Here is a 22,982-nt window from a genome sequence, read left to right as displayed (position 1 = left end):
TTACTACTGTCTGAAAAAGGAATCCTGGTTTGTACATTTTCAAGTACAAAGAGTAAAGATGTATGTATGGTGCTAATTGTCGAACCGTTGTAGTGATAAATGATCACTTATTCCAAAAATTATACCGATAGAAAATGATGAATTTATCATTTAATGTACTTTTTCAAAAAATAAAGGCTAAATGCAATTTTCTCGCTAATTATCTTATACAAAACCTACTATCACTCCTCATATACCAACTACCAAGATGTTTTCCTAGACATTCCGCTCAGTCTCTTCAATAACACCATGATGGTGCTTACGCTTGCAAATTTCAGTAAGGACACCTTAGCTTATCAAGCAAAGGCAAACCCTACATTTTGAAAGATGATATAAATAGTTGTGTTAATTTGAATAAGTATGCATGTCTTTTGCATAAAAAGTGCTTCATGTCATCCTTCACCGCCAAGAGAAGTGTGGCTGAAAGAGTATCCATGCTACTGGAATTGTAAGAGGGCTATTGAAGGACCACACTATTATGATTTGAGTAAATCGTACACTAAATAAAATTTTGCCACAATTATTCTATGTGACAGACTGTATGTCACTTTCACCTAGATCCAACACTTTTTCTCTACCACTCATAGTCTGCCACATGGACAATTGTGGCAAGAGTTGTGGATTATCATGTGATCTTAGAATTTTTGTTATGATTTTTGCACTTCCAAAATTCTTCAGCCGTGTGTCCCAAACAAGAGATAGAAATAGATACCCAAATAGAAGATGATTTTCATTTTAGACGGAGACAGTCGACTTTGGAGTTCTCAAAATAAGCACCATAATCAGTCTCTGAATATTTGAAGATTTAAGAAACAGAGACTGCAATCTCACATGGAAATTATATGCAACATTAAAACCTAAGACTATCAACCTAATGCTGAATCTAGATCCTAATTGTCAACAGTAGAGGCAGGAAAGATTATATGCAAAATCCAGAACTAAAGCTAAATGTGATTTATCTGGACATCATGTTTATCATCATTCATCCCTTCTATCATATTGACCCAGTGTGCCAAACTAGTAACTCTCAGCAATTGTGATCTATCTTACAAGTTTCTGGTAATTCTAACTTAATCAGGTTCCCAACGGTCCTGCTTGTCGATATATTTATCAGAGTTGTAGCTTGACTCAAGGTCATGTAATTTGTGTCTCTGGACATACTGATCTGAACTGTTGGACTCACGACTTCCATCTGATTCCAAATTCTCGTTTATGCTATCCCATCTTGAGTGACTATGCATGGAGCCTCTTTCCAGACCAGATTTTTCTATGCTGGATTCCCTACTGTGAAATTTATCTTTCAATTTTTTTGCTGGTTCCCCTTCATCATCTGAGTAATCCAATGCTTCATTCCTGTGTCTTGTATGTTTCCTAGTTTGACTCTTGTGTCTTTCTCCATCACTGTCCAACCAATCAGAGATAAGATTAGTATCATCAGCCCTGTTTTTGCTACCCCCATGATCGTGGTCACGTCTTGAGCTTTTCCTCTTTTTATGATGGTGTCTATCTCGATTGGTGTCCCTATCTGACCACTCTCCTTCAGGATCATGACTTCTGTTCTTGCTGTCCTTATGATCATCTGAATGTCCCACTTTCCTCAGGTGTCTTGAGCTTTCACTCCTTTTTCTATGGTGCCTGTCTCTGTCTCTCTCCCCATCTGACCACTCTCCATCAGTATCATGAGTTCTGTTCTTGCTGTCCATACGATCATCTGGATGTCCCACTTTTCTCCTGTGTCTTGAACTTTTGGTCATGTAAGCATCATGTGTTTCCTGGTCTCCATCTCTATCTGACCAATTGCCACCAAATTTTTCTTGGTCTTCACAATCATCCACAAATTTAGCATTTCTGCTGTGTCTTGAGCTTTTCCTAGCATGACCATCGTGAGTTTCTCTATCTTCACTCCTATCTGAATAGCCCCCCTCAGACTCAACTTCATGTGTTCTATGATTGACATCTCTGTTCCGGAGTCTTGAGCTTTTCCTTGCACTACCATAGTACCTATCTTTGTACCTGTCAGACCATTCACCCTCAGAATCAGTATCATGACTTCTACTCTTCCTATAAGAACCGCCTTTAAAGTTCGTTTTCTCTCCACGCATATCCTCATCCAGAACTTCCATTTGCTTTCTGTCGTTACTTGTGCGCCCCCTCCGTTGTGTGCTCTTTTGCATATCATTTTTGTTGTCATTTCTTCTACTAGAACCACCACCATTCAAGTAGTCAATCTCTTTGGATTTAGATCTTGAGTAATACCTGCCATGGAAATTTGAGGAACTATAGAAAAACATTCAATCATATAGAAGAAACAGAAAGGGGTAGACTAATTTAAAATGCATAAAATATATAAGAGTTGGATGAAACAGAACATGAAATTAGTACAAGTTTGTACAATTAACTAGGTACCATTAACAAGCATTAACACCTAAAGCCAGAATTCTCCAACATTCGTTAAAAAAAAAAGCCAACAAACTTGGATTCTGCCTTAAATAACGCTGAAAAAGACTTTGCACGCAATGGCCAAATTAAGAAACTGCTACTCCAGTCAACAGGAAAATTTAGCACATTGAATTGAATATTAGCAAGAGTTTTTTATAGAGCAACATTACTATTGACTACTATTTTCTACCAACCAATTTTATTTCCTTCTTGCATATTGATACATTGTTGTGCACATTGTCTGGCCATATTTTGAACTTTACACGATTTACAAATGCCTTCAAAATTTATAAAATCGTTTAACAGCTTGTTGGGATATCTTGGAATGAGAATGTTGAAAAAATAAATCAACACTTCTAATAATTGAAAGGTTTTGATGAAAATAGATTAAAAAACACTTGCTCTGGTCTGTTTATATTGATAAAGTTTAGGATTACTAAAACATTGAATTGCAAAACATACAATATACCAGATTTCAAAAACACTAGATACTGCATGCTGCATCTACTGCTAAATGTATTTGCACACCTGTCTACATCAGTTAACCTCTTTCTAGAGTGCCTCAGCTGCCCCAAATTTTCTTGCTCCACCTCTTTCTGGTACCCCACTTCATCAGAATAACCAAATAAAGAAGCCATCTTTCTCACCCAATATCTTGGGGGTGGTTTATCAAAATCAGCCCATTCATAGTCTCCACCAGGATTGCGGAAACAGTGGATAAAATTGCATGCAGTACCATGAGAACATGTCTGTAAAGATGCAACAAGAAAGGCCATTAACAAGAACAAAGGACAGAACTCAAAATTAACATAGAAAAGTGACTCAAGATTGATGTTCTTATATTATTCAAAACAAAATTTTGGAAAATTTCTATACAAAATTAAAAGCATAACGGAAACCGGCAAAAGCCAACAAAGAGAATGCAACTGCCTCAAATAAAAATAAAGGTGATGGGCTGGTTGTACCTTGAACCTTGACTTCATATACTCCCCACAAATGGCAACTTTCCATCTGGTCACATTGACAAATTCGCAACTTATCTGCCCATAAAAAATACCAATATCAATAAACCACCCTCAAGAAACTAATGTTGAATTTATTATTTATTTTTGGTAAGAAGATTTTGGCACTAAGGGAAGGGAAGGCAAGATTCAAAATTTTAAACTAGTGACCTCTGATTCATGAGGTGTGGGTTCAAGGTCAAAAAATGAGTGAAGAATTAAAGTTGGGCAGTTAAAAGACCACTATGGATATGGCAAAAGGAGCAACAAATTATTGATATTCTCATCTGGATCTGGGATAAAAATCTTATCTCAATTACATGTGGAACTGGGACTACTCCAAAAACTAGATTAAAATGATGTTTTAATTTCATAGGACACTCATCTGTCAAAGGAAAATGGTATTTGTAGTCAAAGGTACACAGAGAGAGAGAGAGAGAGAGAAGAAAAGAGCATACAGATTTTGGAGTATAAAAACCATAATTATCATTACTAAATCCATAAAAACAAGTAGTTATATAACAAAGACACAGCACATTTCAATTAAATGATAAACCATATCAAACACCAAATTTCTAAAATAAAAAAGTATACAATATGAAATATGGTAGAGGGTAATACGCTGGGGGATAGAGCCAAGTGCTTATGCAAGAAATACACTGCCTACTAGCTAAAATAATCTTAGACACAGTGTCTTATATTGAAGAGACTTCACATTTGAAGCAGATGCAATACCTGTTTGCCAGCAAAGTACCGACCATTAATAGAATTATAAACAAGAACAGCTGAATCCAGTGACTTATATTGTACATAGACATTTCCCCGCAAGTGGAATGCACCATTTCTGCACACCTGACAAAGACATAACATTTGTTACTCTAAGATTGGAAACAGATACAAGATTTAAGAAAGTCAAGTTCCAGGCCACATATTTTTGCTCCACAACAATATGCTTTGGGTGTTCTCCCTTTCAATATCCTTAAAGGCAAAATAAGGGAAGCCAAAGAAAATTGCTTAGACATATTCAAATAATCTTAAGAAGCAAAGGATTTTTGAAGAGTTTCCTTTTCATTGTACTTTATAGGAGCCGACAATGAGCTCTACTTACTAGCACCTCCTCCCCTTATAAGAGTGAGGTGGAGGATGGGGTTGTGGGTTCAATGGGGTCAGTGTGTATCTTACCAATTAAAAATAAAATAAAATAAAATAAAATATCCCAGGAACCAGAAAGGTTTAATACATCTCTCGATAGAGTGTAGCATACATGAGTTTAGTAAAAAAAAAAAAACTGAAATTTTCATGGACAAAAAATGTTTACGTGAGAAAAGAGAAGGGGGGCGGGAGTTTTCTAACATCTAGAATAGGCATTAAGTTTAACCATCCTAAATGAGTAAAACAGATGCTTATTTTCTTGTCAGGATATTTTCTAATCCCAGAGAAAGATATATATAACTCTACCAAAATGAAACAAAAATCCAAACTCTCTGCAGTTTTAGCACCAGATAAACAATTCATATTTAATAAATATAAATAATCAACAAATCCTCAACCAACAAGTTGTTCGATGGACACATATTTGTAATAATCCACAACCATCCAAAAACACAACATCCCACAATCAGGTGAGAACATGTTACTAACATATTTGGCTTTAAAAAGAAAAATGCATGGACAGCAGTCAACAACCTTAAAATTTACAATTTCCCCAAACTTCAAAAACTCTGTATGCACATCCTCATAAAATTCTTCATAACAACCTTCAACCTCTTCATCTGTGTGCTGAGAAGGAAAAAAAAAGAAAAGAAAAAAAGAAACAAATCAAACCAACATAATTTATCAGAAATAAAGACATTAGGCACTTATAAGATGAAAAGCAACATGATGGATCCTGGTATCTCAATTTCTCAAGATCCATGTGAAAAAGCCTGCCAGCCTCCACAAAATCATGCTCATGGTTTTAACTTTGGCTAATATCCATGACTTTTTGATAATATAAAATCGGGCAGCTATGGAGACTACCCAATTTGAGTTGGTGTAAAATTAGGCGGTGATCAGGAAGTTTGGTCACCTTTTGATAAGACAATAATGAATTAAAAGTTTGGGAAAATTTTTTTTACGTGGTAAGATAAATAATCTAAAATTCAAACCAAAATTTCTCAAAAGTAAGCCATTTTAAATAAAAGATGTATGTACATTTACAGTAGTAAAAAAAAAGTTTGTACTCTGCACGCTCAAGAATTAGGACCTATTTAAAATTTGTGCTACAAACTAGTTCACCTGTCAATTAGCAAACTAAAAAACACAAGAAGATCAATGAAATAAACACAAGCAAGCACGTCCATGCGCCCAGACACCATCTCTCTCTCTCTCACTGACTGTCTAAGCACACATGTAAAAGAAAAATAGCAAACCAGCATTGGCTCAATTATAATGATAAGAAAAAAGTCCATATAAAAGCTAACTTATCATATTGGACTTAAAATTGACACAAGATACTTCCCCTAAACTGGGGCATGTATATGCAACAATGCAAAAAATGTAGACAAGAGGAGGTAGCATATAGCTAATTTTTTCACATTAGCAACTAGACTTAGTAGTTGGAAGGTTATACTTCAACCCAAGGAGGCAGATGACTCTCGACTAGTTAGGAGTTAGGACCTTCAGGCAACAGGGACAGAAAGGGATATCTAATAATGCTCAAAAGAGCCACTAAAATTAGGAGGTATGAGAAATTGTAAATCCTAGGAATATATTAAATAACTCAAAAAACTTTGGCATAATAACCCTAGATAGTCCTAATGCCTAATGCAAATGCATAGCATGACAGATTTTGCAGAGTTCATGAGAACATTATACTCTGTATCAAACTTGTGATGCATAAAGACCAAAATAACTAAAGTTAATTAGTCATTTCGTTGCTAATTGGATTAATCATGGTATACAATGTAAGCTTCCATGAACTATTTACATTTCTCATTATTTAATACACAAACACACACAAAATAAACATGAATTTTTTTGTTTCATGATAGAAGTGATGCATACGCTCTTCCTTCTTTTCATCTTTAACACAAGAAAATGCCAAATGTATCCACATACAAGTATTGTTGCCTGCATTTTCAAACCTCGCAAGGTAATGGCCATTACCAGCAGAGAGCTCCAATACTCCCAGCCAAAAAATCCACTAGTTGTCAAGGAAAATACTAATGAAGTAAGATAACTATAATAAATTTACTAACAAAAAAATCTCAAATATGAAACCAAACTCGGTTTTATGGAATATAAATAAATGAAGCATAATTACAAAAAAAAAAAAAAAAAAAAAAAAAAAAAAAAAAAAAAACATAGACAATTAATCTAAATTTAGTTGATGATTGACATAGCATACATCTATTCTTTGTTGGTGGGCGTCCTTCTTTGGAACCTTGACCCTTTTCTTCTTGACAATGATCTCGTTTCCTTTCCAGATAATCTCAGCAGGCCCTTCTACATATTCCCAATCGTCATCCTCGATGAGCTCATTTTCATTTTCAGCCTGCCATATTATGCAGAGCAATTTAGAAAAATAATTTCTGATATACAAAAACAATCTCCTCCTAAATTACGAGAAAACCACTATGAGTTGCTGCCATAATAGCATTCTTAAACATCAATTCTCGCTTTTGGAAAAAACATATTCATAAAAATGATGGCTATTCTTTGTCCTCTGATGAAACCCTTCATTTTAAAAATTAATCAAATCCACGTATCCTTAAGATAACCATGTATAAAGACTACAAGTTTACGATATACTTGACTCACGAAAACCAAAAAACAATTAGCATCAACCAAAAATATACTAAGCATCATCTAGGCATCTCTAAATCAAATTCCCAAGTTTGCATTTAGATTTGAGGGTTTCAAATTCCCTTGATTTGAGCTTTGAGGAATTTTGCTCTAACAAAATCATCTACACCTAATCATTTCAAATCTACATATTAATAAGGCTCAAATCCATACATAAATTTCATCAAATAGAAAGAAAGAAAAATCTGTATCGATTTTCTATTCAAGTCATTTAAACTAAAAATTGAAATACAAATCCTTTTCTTCAAATTCTTCCATTCAAATGAACCATAAATGAGATCAAAGCAAGCATAACCTCTTTTCTTTCACATCCCACACTTCTTCCCTAAGCTACAAGATAGCAATTGAAGTGGTTTCAAAACCAGCTTCTTTTATTCCACATACTTTTCTCATCATTCAAACAGAATCACAAACTTGAAAATAGAACAAAACAACAAAAAAGAACAGCCAAATTTTCATAAGCCTATTTTCTTTCTTTTTCCCCCACTTTCTCAGCAGCCAAACGAAACCGCAAACATACTCAACATATATATCTACATGCTTTCTCATCATTCAAACAGAACCGCAAACTTAAAAACACAGAAAAATACAACAAAAATAAACGCATTTTCTTTTCCCACACTTTCTCAGCATCCAAACTGAAACAATGATCAAATAGAAAAACAAACCAACCTGTTGTTGTCTTCTCGAATCTTCTTCAAGAGCCTTCTTTCTTCGTTCCTCCTNAACCCTTCCCTTGTTAACTATGTTTTGGTAAGGAATTTTTTTTTTTGAAGTTCACAAATGATGGAATAATGGTTTCATTTATATAAGATCGAAGGAAAAAATAAAGGAGAAAGAAATAAAGAAATGAAAGGGTAAAAGAAAGCTAAAAAAAAAAAAAAAAAACGTAATAATCTAGGAGATGAACAATTACTAGTTTAAAAAAAAAAAAAAGGGAGACATTGTAAGATAACCACCCTTGAGAGCAGCAAGTAGGATACAAAATTGCTAATTTCTTTTACTCCAACCAACCAATGCCAAAACCATGAACCTTCATTGAAGTGAATCTTGAGATGAATTTCTGATTTAAGGTCAAAGAACAGCAACAATAATTCCAAACATGAAAAGGACTGAATTAAGATCTACGTATAATATAAAATCAATCACAGAAAGACTAACACAAATATAAAAGTTTCAAATCATAACACGATCTAGGACTAAAATAGCATCTGCATTTAGGATTTACAGGGGAAAAAGATGCAAATATTATGCACATATTACATAAGAAAGTACAGGAAGCAGTATGTAGTTCTGCATTGAGCTTACTGTCACATCTGAAAATCAGTTTGATATGTTTAGCAAGATGTCAACCACATGCTGATGTTGATAAAAAACTAATTCACAAAAGGATACACAAGACATAAATCACCAATTAAGATGTGCCAAGTATTGACAAACGCCATCCCTGACATTATTCTGTGCTGCTTATATGAGACAATTATAGTAGCAACAAAAGAACCCAGCAAAAGAAAAAATATATATAGTAGAAACAAAAGAAAGATCTGCATAACCATGATGCATCAACCCAACTTATTTAAAAATTGTTAGAACTATGTGGTTAAATTATTAAATTTACCATATCTCAATAGCTTAAACTTTTGGGACAATTAGTAATTTAACATGGTACCAAAGCCAAGTTAAGCTTAAGTTATTGGATATGGTAAATTTAATAATTTAACCACATAATTCTAACAAAAATAAATAAATAAAGTTTTATTTTTGATATTCCACATACTTTTCTCATCATTCAAACAGAATCACAAACTTGAAAATAGAACAAAACAACAAAAAAGAACAGCCAAATTTTCATAAGCCTATTTTCTTTCTTTTTCCCCCACTTTCTCAGCAGCCAAACGAAACCGCAAACATACTCAACATATATATCTACATGCTTTCTCATCATTCAAACAGAACCGCAAACTTAAAAACACAGAAAAATACAACAAAAATAAACGCATTTTCTTTTCCCACACTTTCTCAGCATCCAAACTGAAACAATGATCAAATAGAAAAACAAACCAACCTGTTGTTGTCTTCTCGAATCTTCTTCAAGAGCCTTCTTTCTTCGTTCCTCCTCTTCTTCCTCTTCCTCCTCCTTCTTCTTCCTCTCCATGGCTTCGATCCACGCCTTCTCTCGCTCCTCGAACTCCTTCCTATCCCTCTCCATCCTCTCCTTCTCCTCCTCCTCCATCATCCTCAACTTCCTCTGCTCCTCCGGATCGTTCAGCCTCGCTTCCTCTTCCTCTCGCTCCTTCTCCGCCATTTCCTTCCTCATCTGCTTCCTCTTCATCTTCTTCTTCGCCTTCCTCTTCTCCTTCCTCCTCATTCTCTCCGCCATACCCTCCGTCTCTTCTTCGACTTCCTCCATCATTTCACGCTCTTCTTCTTCGTCTTCTTTGCCTGCTATTGGCTCTGCCATTAGGTTCTTATTACTATGACAGAAGAAAATCGCGCTTGTGAGAAATTTTCCCGGAAAGTTTAGGTCGAGAAAATTCGATGCACACAAATTTTCCCTCAAACAAACAGAGAGCCCTCTCACTCAATCATTCACCACCACAGTTTACAATTTACAAAGAAGTGAACTCACCAATTATGAAATTTTATGATGGTAATGAAACGCACCGTTTAAATTCCCTCTTAAACGCGCCGTTTTCTCGTTAGTGGTAAATAGCGCTTTTATTTAAAATGGGCTGAGGAAGGCTTCGGCAAAGATGAGCTGGGCTTCGAAGTGATGAATCGGGTCGGCGATGGTGCGTGGGTCGGCGGTGAGAAGGTTGATGAATCAGCGAGAGCTGAGAGCTTGAGAAGGAGTTGTGTCTTTGTCGTCTTTGTGCGATAAACGGAAGAAAGAAAAGAAATAGAAAAAGAATTAAATAAAGAAAGAGAAGAAATATTATTTTAATGCTACTAGTAGAGGGAATAAAATAACATTTTTAAGCCCATTTAGCTCTCTTTATATATATATATATATATATTTAAAATATCTTTCTTGCTTAGGTACTCCTTCGCTCTCTCTCTCTCTCTCGATTGTCTTTTTTTTTTTTTTTTTTTTTAGTATATGCTATAAATTATTGTTGCATTTGAATCTTTATCAGTAACTTTCCAATGCTGTGTTCTGGGTTGTTGAGAAATTTTAGTACAACAATTTTTAATTTTTTTGGTCTCAATCAATATTTACGAAGCTATGTATGAATTCGTGACTTGAATAGAATAGGATAGAATACCCAATTTGGGTGCGTTATGTGTAAACTTACCAACAACAAAAAAAAGTAGCTTGGATAAAATGAGAACATGGGTTCTCTTGATTTTGCGTTTTTATTAAGTTTCTTGGCTTCCAAATGGAGCAACACATAGAATTGCGGCTTTAGGTGATGAATGTTATCTTTCTGCAGGCTGAAAATATTTTCATGACGCTTTTCAGTCCTTATTAACACAGTGTTTTGGTGGGACAAAGTTTTGCCCAAACACACAAATTTGAGCAAAATGTTTTACAACAAAACAAAGGCACTTTAGTATTTGGTTTGTATAGGATGAATTAGACAGATTCGCTTTATAATTATCAATATCAATAGGCCTCTAATCCTACCCGTTTTCAAATCCAAAGCCCAATTTCTTGTTGGCCAGCACAGTATGTTTGGGAATCACAGAATGTGAATCTCAGAATCTAACGATCTGTGCTTGTGGACTTGTGGTGTTTGTGTTTTTACTGATGAGTGATGAACTGATGTTGGTGAATGGTGATTGTGAATTGAATTTTTTCCTTTTTTTTTTTGGCTTTTTGGCTTTGTGACTCTGTGTTTGTGACACTCTCTTATATTATATAGATAAGAGAGAGAGAGAGAGAGAGAGAGAGAGAGAGAGTAGAGTTTGTAGAGATTATAGAATATATTAGTGTAGTGTTTGACTGTTTGTTGGTAGATGATTGTATCTTAATATATTAAGAAACAATGATTTTTGTGTATTTGTCTTGCTTGATAGTTTGTTAATACTAAATGGAAGCGTATTTGAATTTTTTTTTTTTTCACTTATCTCCGGCCCCCAGCTTGAAATCCTGGGTCCGTCCCTGCTTACCCTTATCTCAATACTTTCTTTAATTCCCTAGAATTTAAGTGTAGGGCAAAAAAAACATGTTCAGGTTTTTACATGCTTTGTTTAATTGCATCAAAATGATTTAGTCTTTGTTTGGTTAGCACCAAAATGTTGCTTTTTAATTGCATTATCTCCTTAGGGAAAAAAATAAAAATTAATGGAAAAATTCTGCTTTGGGAAGCAAAAATGTATTGCACTATTTTAGATATCTTAGTGTTTGTATATAGGACTACAAGGCTGCCATATTTTTTTGTGCCTTTTGATAGTTGAGTTTAGTATTAGGTAATTAGAGAGAGAAGAGAGAATGGGATTGCCAGATGCACCAGGAGATTTGTCATCAGAAGTGGATGTTGATGCTTTCAGACGCCTCTTCCCTCTTCGTTTTTACGAGCGTCATCTCACTGAATCTATAAGGCCGGATGGTAGGCCACTTGGAAGAGCTAGAGATACAACTATAGCCCTTGGTTAGTTATCGCTAATGTCATCTATACACAATCTTATTCTTCCACCTCTCATATGGATTTTACTGTATCATTGTTTGTACTCAAACTGAATTGCTCAATCCTTTTTTCTTTCCAAAAACAAAATCAAGGAGCTGTTGCATCTGCTGAGGGTTCAGCATTGGCAAAGATTGGTTCAACTGTTAGTGCCTTTCTCTTACTTTCTCTCTACATTTTGTTTTGGGCTCTGTAAGCCTAGTTGTTTAATTTATTTTGTGATCTAATAACTCAAAAATCTTGTTCCTTGGATAGACAATGTTGGCTGCTATTAAAATGGAAGTAATGACTCCTTCCATGGACTCACCGGATGAAGGCTGCATAGGTTGACTATTAACTGCATATTTTCATATATATATTATATATATTATTGTCTTCTCTGGCTTTATATGTTTTATATATGGGATGTCAATATGTAAATCTTTGTCATTTCAGCTATCGATTTCCACATGCCTCCAATTTGTTCTCCAATTGTTAGGCCTGGTAGGCCAGCTGAGATAGCACCAGTTGTGTCAAAACAATTGTCTGACACCTATTTCAAGGCATGTAATTATATTCTCTGTGTACTTCTTTCTGGTTGAATTTTTTTTCTGAAATCCTTTTAAGTTGGAACAATGAGCACCAAACCATTGACAAAATTTCAACGGAAATTTTATTGATCAAGAAAACTGTAACTAGGGTTCCTTTATATAGAGTTCCAAACTTATTATCCTTGTAGGATTGTAGGAATAGAAAATAGCTCCACTAACCTAGGAAGAAAAGGAATTAAATTCCCAAAACAAGTAGGAAAAGAAAATAAGGTTTAATTAATTAAAAAATAAAATAAATCCTAGACATTAATTGTTTAGGCCTTAGGCCCAACTAATAGCAGGCTTCATTCATAATGCCACTGATGAGGCAATCTTCTTCTTGCATCTACATCCATAAGTATGCTATTTGGAGGCCTTTATTGTGTCTGTACTCTGTACCAGGGCATTATATGTTCACATATGCCAGTTAGTCTAGTCATTTAGGATAGGATCATGATGCCCAATGAATTTATTGTTTCAGATGAATTCAAAAAAAAAAAAAAAAAAACTTCAGAATTTGTTATCAAATTACACATGTAGGCTCATCTCCATAACTTTCTCTTTGGTACTTACTTGTTCCTTATCTTGCACTTGTTGTGCCTTGAAGTCTGAAGCATCATCTTTTTTTATACGATTATTTGTAGGGTTGATCAAGACTTCTATTTGGTGGTCAATTATCTTATCTAATGTTACTTTCTTAGCTTATTCAACTTAAGTGTAACTTTACTGTAGTGACTAGTTATATGTGCTGTTGCAGTTCTGGCATGATCAACTTGAAAGAGTTATCCTTGGTCAGTGGAAAAGCTGCTTGGATGGCATACTTGGTAATGGTTTTTTATTGTCTGCATCATTATCATCTTTATCTGTTTGAATTTAGAAGTCTTCCTTTTGATGCTTTCAGCGTTTTATTTTGGACAAATTGTTAATTATAATGGTCCTTTTTCTCTATTGGATGATAAAGAAAGACTCAAAGTCGTATCTTGCAGGACATATACTGTTTGGATGCTGATGGTGCTCTCTTCGATGCTGCTTTACTGTCAGCTGTTGCTGCATTTTCTCATTGTAAGATTTAGATTCTTTCTTTCATTTGGTATTGTCTATGACCTATTTAGATGCCAGCAACAGGCCTAACAGAAGCCTAGAAAATTAATCATACTTGCACACATCTCAACATGCCCCAAAAATTTGAATCTCAATTATACTGTTTCATTACCTTTCCTGATGTATTGATGGTGAAGAGAGGCATGACTCTGGTTCTTACCCTATGTATTTAGCTTGAGCATACTTGGTTATGTATATGAAATTATGCCTTCTTTTCCCTATTCAAATATATGTTGCAAGTTTTACGATGTTTCTGTTGGTTGTGTTTTACCTTTTGGTTTACTTGGAGAAACTGGGTAAATGCACATCAGTTCTTTTATTTATCTTATCATACAAGCACTATAGAAAGCTTCTTGATTGTATGGCGCAAGTCCAACCGTGTATTGGACCTCCACCAATTTAGTGGTTGAAATTTTTGGATAGTGTTAGACAATTTTAATTTGAGAATTTTCTGTCACATGATCTCCCAAAAATATTTTTATTGTCCAAGCCAATGAGCTCTAGCTTAAATTGTATCTACTATCATTATAAGAACAAATTTTGACCTGTCAAAACCTAGTGGTTGGAAGCTTGGGATGAGCTGTAAATCCAAACATCTGGGGCTTGATTCTCACTAGGAGTTCCACTGAATTACTCCTTAGGGTGGGTGGCCCTGCCTTGGTGAGGTTCCACATCATTAAAAAAAATATATATCATTATAAGAACAACATGGAGGGTAAGGTTGTGGGTTCAAATTCACCTATCAAAAAAAAAAAAAAAAAAGGTTGTGGGTTCAAATTCAAAACCCATTAGGTATGCATGTAACTTACTAATCAAAAGGAAAAAAAAATGGTTAGGTTGTGGGTTCAGAAGTCACTAGATTTATGAATAATTTACCCAAAAAAAAAAATCATAGTCTAATTGCTTTGCTAGAATTAGACGGTCTAAAATTGATTTGTTTTATTGATATCATAAACTATGGGTGGGATCAGATTTATTTATTAATATTTTTTGTAATCCAAGTTAGTGATAGATTGAGTGTTTGTTAAAGATTTGTTTCTCAGATTCAAGTTTTTACAACTACATAAAATTTTTCAATTCATATGTTTGCATACATATGAATGCAGATTTAACTCAAAATCTTTAACTATACCTGCAGTACCTTATTTGTTATAAAATTGTCCATGCCTTGCAGTACAAATACCTGCAGTTTCCCTAAATGATGATGGTAAAATAGTTGTTGTGTCTGAGGAAAATGGAGGAAAACTGGAAAAGGATGCTGTTAATAAAGAGAGGATGAAACTGACGCTGAAAAGCATTCCTTTCTCACTAACATGCGTACTTCACAAGAATTATATCTTGGCAGACCCCACTGCAGAGGAAGAGTCCATCATGGAAACTGTTGTTACTGTGGTTTTGGATTCTTCAAGTCAACTTGTTTCTCTTTACAAGCCAGGTGGACCAGTTCTCGCCTATACATCTGCTATCCAGGTTAGATTTCACCCTTAAAAAACACATTCAAAGGATCCATCAAAAGTGCCAATTTGTTGATCAATTTTAGTATGTTCCAAACTTTGGTTCTACAATATACTCAGTTAAACCATAACAATTATAGCAGAATGCTTTTTGATTGTGGGGAATATGATCATAATATAACTGAAACTAAGATTGTAAAAACTGGTTGACATTGATTCCATCCTTTTGTGGAATCAAATTGGAACCCAGGACTCGATATGTTGTTGGAAGTTTTGAATTATTAGACCTTTGTGTAGAAAAGGAATTAAAATTTTGAAATGGCTGGGAAAAAAGTTATGATGGCATTATACTAGATCAAATTCTGAACTAATCACCCCCCACCCCCTACCAAAAAAGAAGAGAAAAGACTCAGTGGAGACCATTTTTATACTGGTTTATCCAATTTATGCACAATTGTTCCAAGGAGCATATATCAGTAGATATTAGCCAATGCCCTTTCAACAATGACCTGTGCAAATACAAAGAAAGTTATTAGCTGAATTCTGACGAAGAAGAGTTGCTGCTGTTTCAGGATTGTGTTGCATTGACAAGGCAAAGAATGAAGGAACTACAAAAGATTTTAGATGAAGCCAATTCTGGTATGGAGGTTGATTAGTGCAGTTAATGAGTTTGGCTGTTCTTTTTCGCAGCTATATCTATTTATTCTTTGTTTTCTGTAATGACATTGTTGAATTTATAAAATTAAAAAAAAAAAAAAAAATTTTGAAAGGTGTCTTCATTTTATTTATTTATTTTTATCTTGGTTGCACAAGTGGAAGAGTTTGTTCATTGCATTTTGAGAGAAATTGTGTAACATTTTTTTATTCTCATGGGTAAATCAAATGTTACTGTCATAAAGAAGTCCACCTATCACTTGTAATATCTCTTCCATTCTACTCAGTTAATTGCCATTGACTTCCATGTTAGAGTTAACGACTTCATTAAGGGCCTCTTCTCTCTCTCTCTCTCTATTGAAGGGTTTTTTTTTTGATAGTTCAATTTTCGCAAGTGTGAGAAAAGGGATTTAAACCTTTCTCATAAAAGACAAGAAGTAAAGCCATTGAACTTCAAGGCTCTGGGAAATCCATAAAGGAATCCATAGATACCTTATTTTTTTGGGTTGTAAAATTTAGCGTTCCTTCCCTTTTATTATTATATTAATAAAGATAATAAGTAGTTTGAATCTCTTCTTCCTCCAGCTTTGGGGTCAAAACTTAAATAAATTAAATTAAATTAAATTAAATTAAAAAAATAGAAAGGAAAAAAAACAATAAGGTTAAAGATCACTTAACTGTTGGATCTTGATGGAAATGTTTGCAGTCTAGACGTGGTTTAAAACTTCTTGATGTCTGATGCAATTATGAACTAATTGATAAGGTAGCATATAAGAACTAATTGATAAGTTAATGTATAAGACACGGTTTAAAAAATGTAGAGTGTAAGAAATTAAGGAGGTGTTTGGTGATAGTTTTCAAACAACTATTTTTAGTTTTTAAACAACATTTCATTTATTTCAATGCACTTTTTTATCTACACGTATTTTTATAAATATTTTCAAACAACAATTTTCAGTTTTTAAACACATGTACCAAACAGACCCTAAATATCAAAGGGGTTAAACTTCTTGTTTGCCTTTTTTCTCAAAAAAGAAAATTCTTGTTTTCTTGTCTTTTTTCTTTAAGCTTTCGTTTGGGGGAGGGAATTGAATGAAATGAAAATAATAATTTTAGAGTATTGTTTTCTTCCCTTGTTTGGGAGTTTAATAGAGAAAATGGAAAATCTATTTTCTTGTTTAGGAGTTTAAGTGAGAAAGAATGAAATTGATAGGGGGGAATACTCATTCCTCTCTATTCACTTAAATTCTTAAATTTTCATTCCCTCAAAATTGAGAGGAACTAGTGGATATCCCGTGCAATATACGGTGCATTTTAATAAATTTAGTAAAAAATTATTTATGAACCATTGATTTCATGAATACTATTATTGTTTGTCATAATTAAACTATGAAGTTTTCTAGTAAAACAAAAGTGAAACTAAATAAATTGGGGGGGAAATTCTTGTAATTCATTCAACCAACAAATGTCATTGTTCTATATTTCTTATACCACTAAAGTTTCTATCTCCACTATATCAACATCTATAATTTGTATGTTAGTGAAAGTAGCTTTTCTTTAGTTTCGGAATTGATATGAGATAAAATTAAGGCCCCTTAATATTTTAATTAAATAAAAGTTTGATTTTCTAAGACCTTAATTATAATAGGGTGAAAATTGAAAGAATAATATCTTAATCAACTAGCTATCAAATTTGCTAAAATACAACAATAGAAACAATAATGTCATAATGACGCAATAATATCAATTAGCTATAAAACATTTTTAATTTTTACTCTCCTTATAACACAAATCTATGTCGTTTTTATAAAATATAAAATATTACTATTTATAACATATTTATGTATAAAATATATATATATATATATAGAATTACACTAGTTTAGTGGTAAGACATGCATGCAATAATATTTTGCCTAGGTTCGAATCCCACTAAAATCTCCTTATAACACAAAACTATGCCATTTTATAAAATATAAGATATTACTATTTATAAATAAAATATAAAATATTACTATTTATAAAAATTTATGTAGAATTACACTAGTTTAGTGGTAAGACACGCATCCCAGGTTCGAACCTCACTAAAAACATTTTTTATTTTTACTCTTCTTATAACACAAAACTACGTCATTTTATAAACTAACTTAAAAAGAAAAAAACCCTAATCTCTACATTAGATACTTCAGCCGTGTCACCCTTATTCTTTTCTCTCTCCTCTCCCTTTGTTATCTGTTCTTTATTCTCTCTTCGTGGGTTTGTGTGGATCGAAGGAGTCGTGGGTCGGAGTGTGGGTTTTTGGTTTGGAGCATGGTTTTTGGTTTGGTGGTTCTGTTACCAAGTTAGACTACACTGCACTGCGACTAGGATTCATCAAGGTTAGGTTTGCATCATTTCTATGTACCAAATTTTGCGCATCTATTTTGTTTCATATGCCATTTACCCTTGTTTTCTCCTTGCAGGAGCACTAAATAAATAAACAACCAATTTTCTATTTACATAAAAATAAATAAACAAAGAAAAAACAATAACACAATTAATTAGTTTTTATTTTTATTTTAAATTTTTGAATAATCAAAATTAAAAGCAATACACAGTATTCTTTTTTGTTTTGGTCAAACGAAACGATACAATAAAAGAACAACACAACCCAAGCTAGAACTAAAATGTTATACAGAACTTTTCAGCTCTTGAAAATTGAAATTCAATCAAGAGAGACTCACATCACTGGCCCAACAGCTCTTTAGTTACACACACTGAAACTCACGATTCTCTTTTATATCTATCTGCTTCAAAATAGGCTTCTTCTTTAAAAACTTGGGCCTGGGCTTGATTTTTAAGCCCATTTAGCTCTCTCTATGTATATATTTTTAATTTTTTTTTTTTAAATTTCCTTTTACACAATACACATACATATATTCCTGAACCCTGACCCTAATTCCTAATTGAACTCGCTCTCTCTCTCTCTCTCTCTGAGCCAAAATCCCCAGTTGGGACGCACGCTGTATCTCTCGCACACAGCGAGCCTTTAACCATCTTTCTTGCTTAGGTACTCCTCCGCTCTCTCTCTCTCTCGATTGTATTTTTTATTTTTTTATTTTTTTTAATATATGCTATAAATTATTGTTGCATTTGAATCTTTATCAGTAACTTTCCAATGCTGCGTTCTGTTTGTTGAGAAATTTTAGTACAAGAATTTTTAACTTTTTTGGTCTCAATCAATATTTACGAAGCCATGTATGAATTCGTGACTTGAATAGAATAGGATAGAATACCCAATTTGGGTGCGTTATGTGTAAACTTACCAACAACAAAAAAAGTAGCTTGGATAAAATGAGAACATGGGTTCTCTTGATTTTGCGTTTTTATTAAGTTTCTTGGCTTCCAAATGGAGCAACACATAGAATTGCGGCTTTAGGTGATTGGTGATGGGTGGCAATTGGTGATGTGGGGATGGGGGATCAGTGATTTGGGCGGAGACAAGTTGTTGGGCAGGAAGGGATGAATGTTATCTTTCTGCAGGCTGAAAATATTTTCATGCCCCTTTTCAGTCCTTATTAAAACAGTGTTTCGGTGGGACAAACTTTTGCCCCAAACACTCAAATTTGAGCAAAATGTTTTACAACAAAACAAAGGCACTTTAGTATTTGGTTTGTATAGGATGAATTAGACAGATTCACTTTATAATTATTCAATATCAATAGGCCTCTAATCCTACCCGTTTTCAAATCCAAAGCCCAATTTCTTGTTGGCAAGCACAGTATGAGAGGTTTTATGCTCAAATATAACCCACAATTCTCAGTTTACTTTGCCATGCAATTTGATAATACAGAGTTTTGGTTTTTGAAGGTGTTTTTATTTATTATTTTTAACTATCAAAATATATTGAATGATATGTTTGAGTTATTTATGTCTAACTGTAATTGTTAATCCCTTTGAAGCTATTGCTGTTTTAATGGAGGGAGGAGACAGCTTGTTAGATGCCATCTATGAAGAGGATAACTTAGAAGGCATTGATGATGTTGAGATGCTTGATGTTGAAGAAGGAGAGTTGGTGGAGCCCAATTTACATAATGAAAAGGGAAAAAGCAGTGGTGGAGATGTCAATTTAGAAATTCAAGGATCTCAAAGTAAAAATCGTGGGCTTCGGGCCAGAAAGAAGAAGAATAGGAGAAAGAAGGGTGGCTCAAGGCCAGTTACAGACATAAACAGGTAATGTTCTGCTAAAGTTGGAAGAAATGGTTTTGCTTTGTTTATATTAATGAAACTTCTGTCTTTATTTAGTTACTTCTTGTACATGGCTCCTTGATTCACATATATGTTTATAATATAGAATTTCATAATTCTAGTAAGCTTTTATGTCATTGCATACAGATTAAAGTATTATAGAGTTGTTTCAATTTAATCACATCACTTGTTCGGTGTTGTTCCGTTTGGCATGTGATGCATGATGACCAAATAGTCTTGGCTACCTTTGTCTAATTTGTTTAGTGTTTTCAAGACTCAACTGCAAAACAATTCATTTATAATCCAATAGATATGCAATTTTTCTTCTTTGCTCCTGTTTTCATATGATGGAAGAATGTATTGTCCGCTCTCTCACTTATGTTATCTGACTTAAGGTTTCCTTAGGGAATCTCAAATAGATAAGGCAAAGCCTACTTTTATTTTTATTTTTCTCCCAAATTTAGAGAGCTAGCCAAATATGTTGCTCCAACAGGCTTGCTAATTGCTATCCTCTAGGAAAATTTTGTAATTGCTAGAGTCTCTCCAAATGTGGAGGGCCAATGTAGCTCTCTATGCTCATTTTCATCCATTATTTTAAGGTAAATTGCACTAGGAGTCTAAGACCCCCTTAAATTTTATGATTTTGCAATTAGAACCCCCTTAATTTATTTTTTTTCACCAATATGGTATGGTAACTTTGATACTGTACCAAATAAACCCCTTCTGTCAACGCCTTTTCAATGTCCTAACAAAAAGATGATGTGGCAGCACAGGATTTAGAAAACAAAAAGCTTCAAGCTTTATTATTTTCTTCCTCTTATCCTACATTTTCTCAGCAACCAAACACAATTCAAACACAAACTTGATAAAAATAAAAAAATAAAAAAATTTATCTTCAGAATAGAAAGTTTTCCAAGCAAGCTGAATGCCTGAGAAAATGCTATTCATGAAAAAAAAATACTATTAAAAAGAAACAACAATGTACTTTAGAAACCCACCTCCAAAACAACTAATCAAGCTAAAAGTTCCTGAGAAAATCAATCCCAGAAAAAGTAACAATAGAAAATTGAGCTAGGAACCCAACCGCAACCCCCTCTGGCAACACCACCACCACAACAGTTGCCACACACAAACATGTCATGAAATGTATCATAAAAAATCAAAGCGCAGTTTGCAATTTCCAATCTCTACTAAACTCTCAAATCTACAGTCTCAAAGATCAATGTGATTCAATCTAAAAAACAAAAAACAAGAAAAACCCTACCAATGGAAAGGTGGCTAGCTAAAATAGATAAGTTAATTTTTAGCTAAAATTTGGCTCACTTGCTGGAGAATCAGAGATGCTGTTATATGCAATAAACTTTGCAAATGGTGTACAAATTTATCAAGATTTTTTAATTATTTTGTGCATTCAGTTTAGAAGGATTTTTAGTAGCTCATGCTTTGGTCCTGAAATTTCTTAACTTTCCCTTGCAGGTTTGTGTTAGATACGTGTAGGCGTTTGAAAGAGAGAAAATCATACATGGTATATACGGCTGTAGGTTGTTTGGGAGCTTCTGCATTAAATGATCTTGTCAAAGAGGTAATATACCTTTCATGCAATTTAGTGCTTCATTCTCAGGAAAAGCATAATAGATCAATTATAATAATTAGCAAAATGGTTTGTCTGAGTAAATGAAATTATTTGTCTATAAGGTTAATTACATAAGAGAAACTACTGATATTATTGTTTGTTATTATTTGCCTTGGTATAGGCAATGTGGAATTATTTTCGGCTGCTTTCATTGTCTTCTTCAAATATTGAGTATGGTCCCCATTTGATTATTTGCCTTTGCTAGGTTCTAGTTCCTTTCAACCTTCTTCCCTCAGCTGTATAATTTTTATATCCATCCTTCCCTTTGTTATATGCCTTCGATGGGGTTCTCATTCCTGGCAACCTTCTTCACTTGTCTATATAATTTTTATATCCATTCTCTTCTGACTCCTTGAATACCGCTGGACCTCGTAATTGTTATTGGGTGAATGGTCTCTGCACTTGAGCTGCTTTGTGGATACCCTAAACTTCATTTTACTTCTTGAGCCATCAGCCTCTTCTTCTGGTGCTTCTTTAGATTGTAATATTAAGGGGAAAATAAATCCTTCGGTTTGGAGTCGACGAATATGATATACTTGCTTCTTGTGAGGAAAGGTGAGAATTTTGGTTGTGCTCTAATTTGGACCAGCCTAGGGCTGAAAATGCTTGCTAGGCAATCTATTTAAGACCGTACAGCCTTTCGTAGTTTCTGATGCTCAATATTGTTTCCCTACCCTTGCAGATTTCTCTTGCAGAAGCCATTTTGCTCATTTCAGTCATGTGCTCTGAGCTGTGATGTCCTCTGGCTGAAACACTTCGTGATTTGCTGTTTGTGTAGGTTGATGTCTTTTTTTCCCCTTGTTTTATCAGTCAGTATACATGTAAAAATTAATTTCTCACAATAGGATTAAATGTATTTGATATTTGTTTTTTGATTGAGAAATGTGTCAACTGAGTTTGCAAATCAGAAATTTCTCAAGTGAACCCAAACTTTTTTTTTAATAAATACTCTAGACAGAATTACTAATAATAAAGAAATATTTTAGACTGTTAATTTGGAAGACCACCATTTTTTTATTGAAAGCACGTGTCAATCATGTTTTCTAGTCAGAAATTCATAAATTTCTCAAGTGAAACCATAGATTTGTTTCATAAATATATTGACTGTTCATTTGGAAGATTTTTTTTTTTAGCTGATCATGTGGGCATACTATTACATATTGTGTTATTATCCTTTAGGCCGGTAATTTATTTGTGTGTTAATTGTCTTCTTCTTTTTCCTTTTTCCCTTCTCATTTGTTCATTATGTACATTCCATTGAATCTTCTACAATATGATTGTAGCAACTGTTTAGAAGAAGTGAGGACCAGATAGACCATTGACTTAGAGAAAAAGATCCTTATAAATCAATGGATTTAGGGTTTTCCCAAAGTTGCTGTGTGTGTGTGTGT

General features: G+C 33.8%; 3 protein-coding genes across 4 annotated transcripts; 2 read left to right on the top strand and 1 right to left on the bottom strand.

The window, feature by feature from the left end:
- Positions 1–800: 800 nt before the first annotated feature.
- LOC112016437 (zinc finger CCCH domain-containing protein 16) lies at positions 801–9,946 on the bottom strand. Its single transcript, XM_065768888.1, has 8 exons — positions 9,391–9,946; positions 6,868–7,014; positions 6,525–6,704; positions 5,166–5,258; positions 4,215–4,331; positions 3,444–3,518; positions 3,007–3,227; positions 801–2,316 (listed from the first exon to the last, which is right to left on the bottom strand). The coding sequence occupies exons 1-8, from the start codon at positions 9,784–9,786 to the stop codon at positions 1,110–1,112; spliced, it is 2,436 nt and encodes an 811-aa protein (XP_065624960.1). The 5' UTR covers positions 9,787–9,946; the 3' UTR covers positions 801–1,109.
- A 392-nt stretch (positions 9,947–10,338) lies between these two features.
- Positions 10,339–16,050, top strand: LOC112016415 (uncharacterized). Its single transcript, XM_065768889.1, has 9 exons — positions 10,339–10,364; positions 11,739–11,920; positions 12,049–12,098; positions 12,209–12,278; positions 12,389–12,491; positions 13,277–13,346; positions 13,509–13,584; positions 14,798–15,093; positions 15,650–16,050. The coding sequence occupies exons 2-9, from the start codon at positions 11,761–11,763 to the stop codon at positions 15,731–15,733; spliced, it is 909 nt and encodes a 302-aa protein (XP_065624961.1). The 5' UTR covers positions 10,339–10,364; positions 11,739–11,760; the 3' UTR covers positions 15,734–16,050.
- A 2,568-nt stretch (positions 16,051–18,618) lies between these two features.
- On the top strand, positions 18,619–22,369 carry LOC112016479 (uncharacterized; the record flags this gene model as incomplete). 2 transcript variants are annotated; one of them, XM_065768891.1, is given in 4 exon segments in its annotated part: positions 18,627–18,780; positions 19,673–19,943; positions 21,435–21,540; positions 22,274–22,369. In XM_065768891.1, coding segments are annotated over 3 exon segments (417 nt in total). In that variant the 5' UTR covers positions 18,627–18,780; positions 19,673–19,686.
- Positions 22,370–22,982: the final 613 nt, after the last annotated feature.

This window comes from Quercus suber, unplaced genomic scaffold, assembly GCF_002906115.3.
Source record: "Quercus suber isolate HL8 unplaced genomic scaffold, Cork oak 2.0 scaffold_1016, whole genome shotgun sequence".
Lineage (NCBI taxonomy): Eukaryota > Viridiplantae > Streptophyta > Magnoliopsida > Fagales > Fagaceae > Quercus > Quercus suber.
The sequence above is the reverse complement of the archived record's forward strand: the minus strand, read 5'-3'. Positions and strand labels throughout refer to the sequence as shown.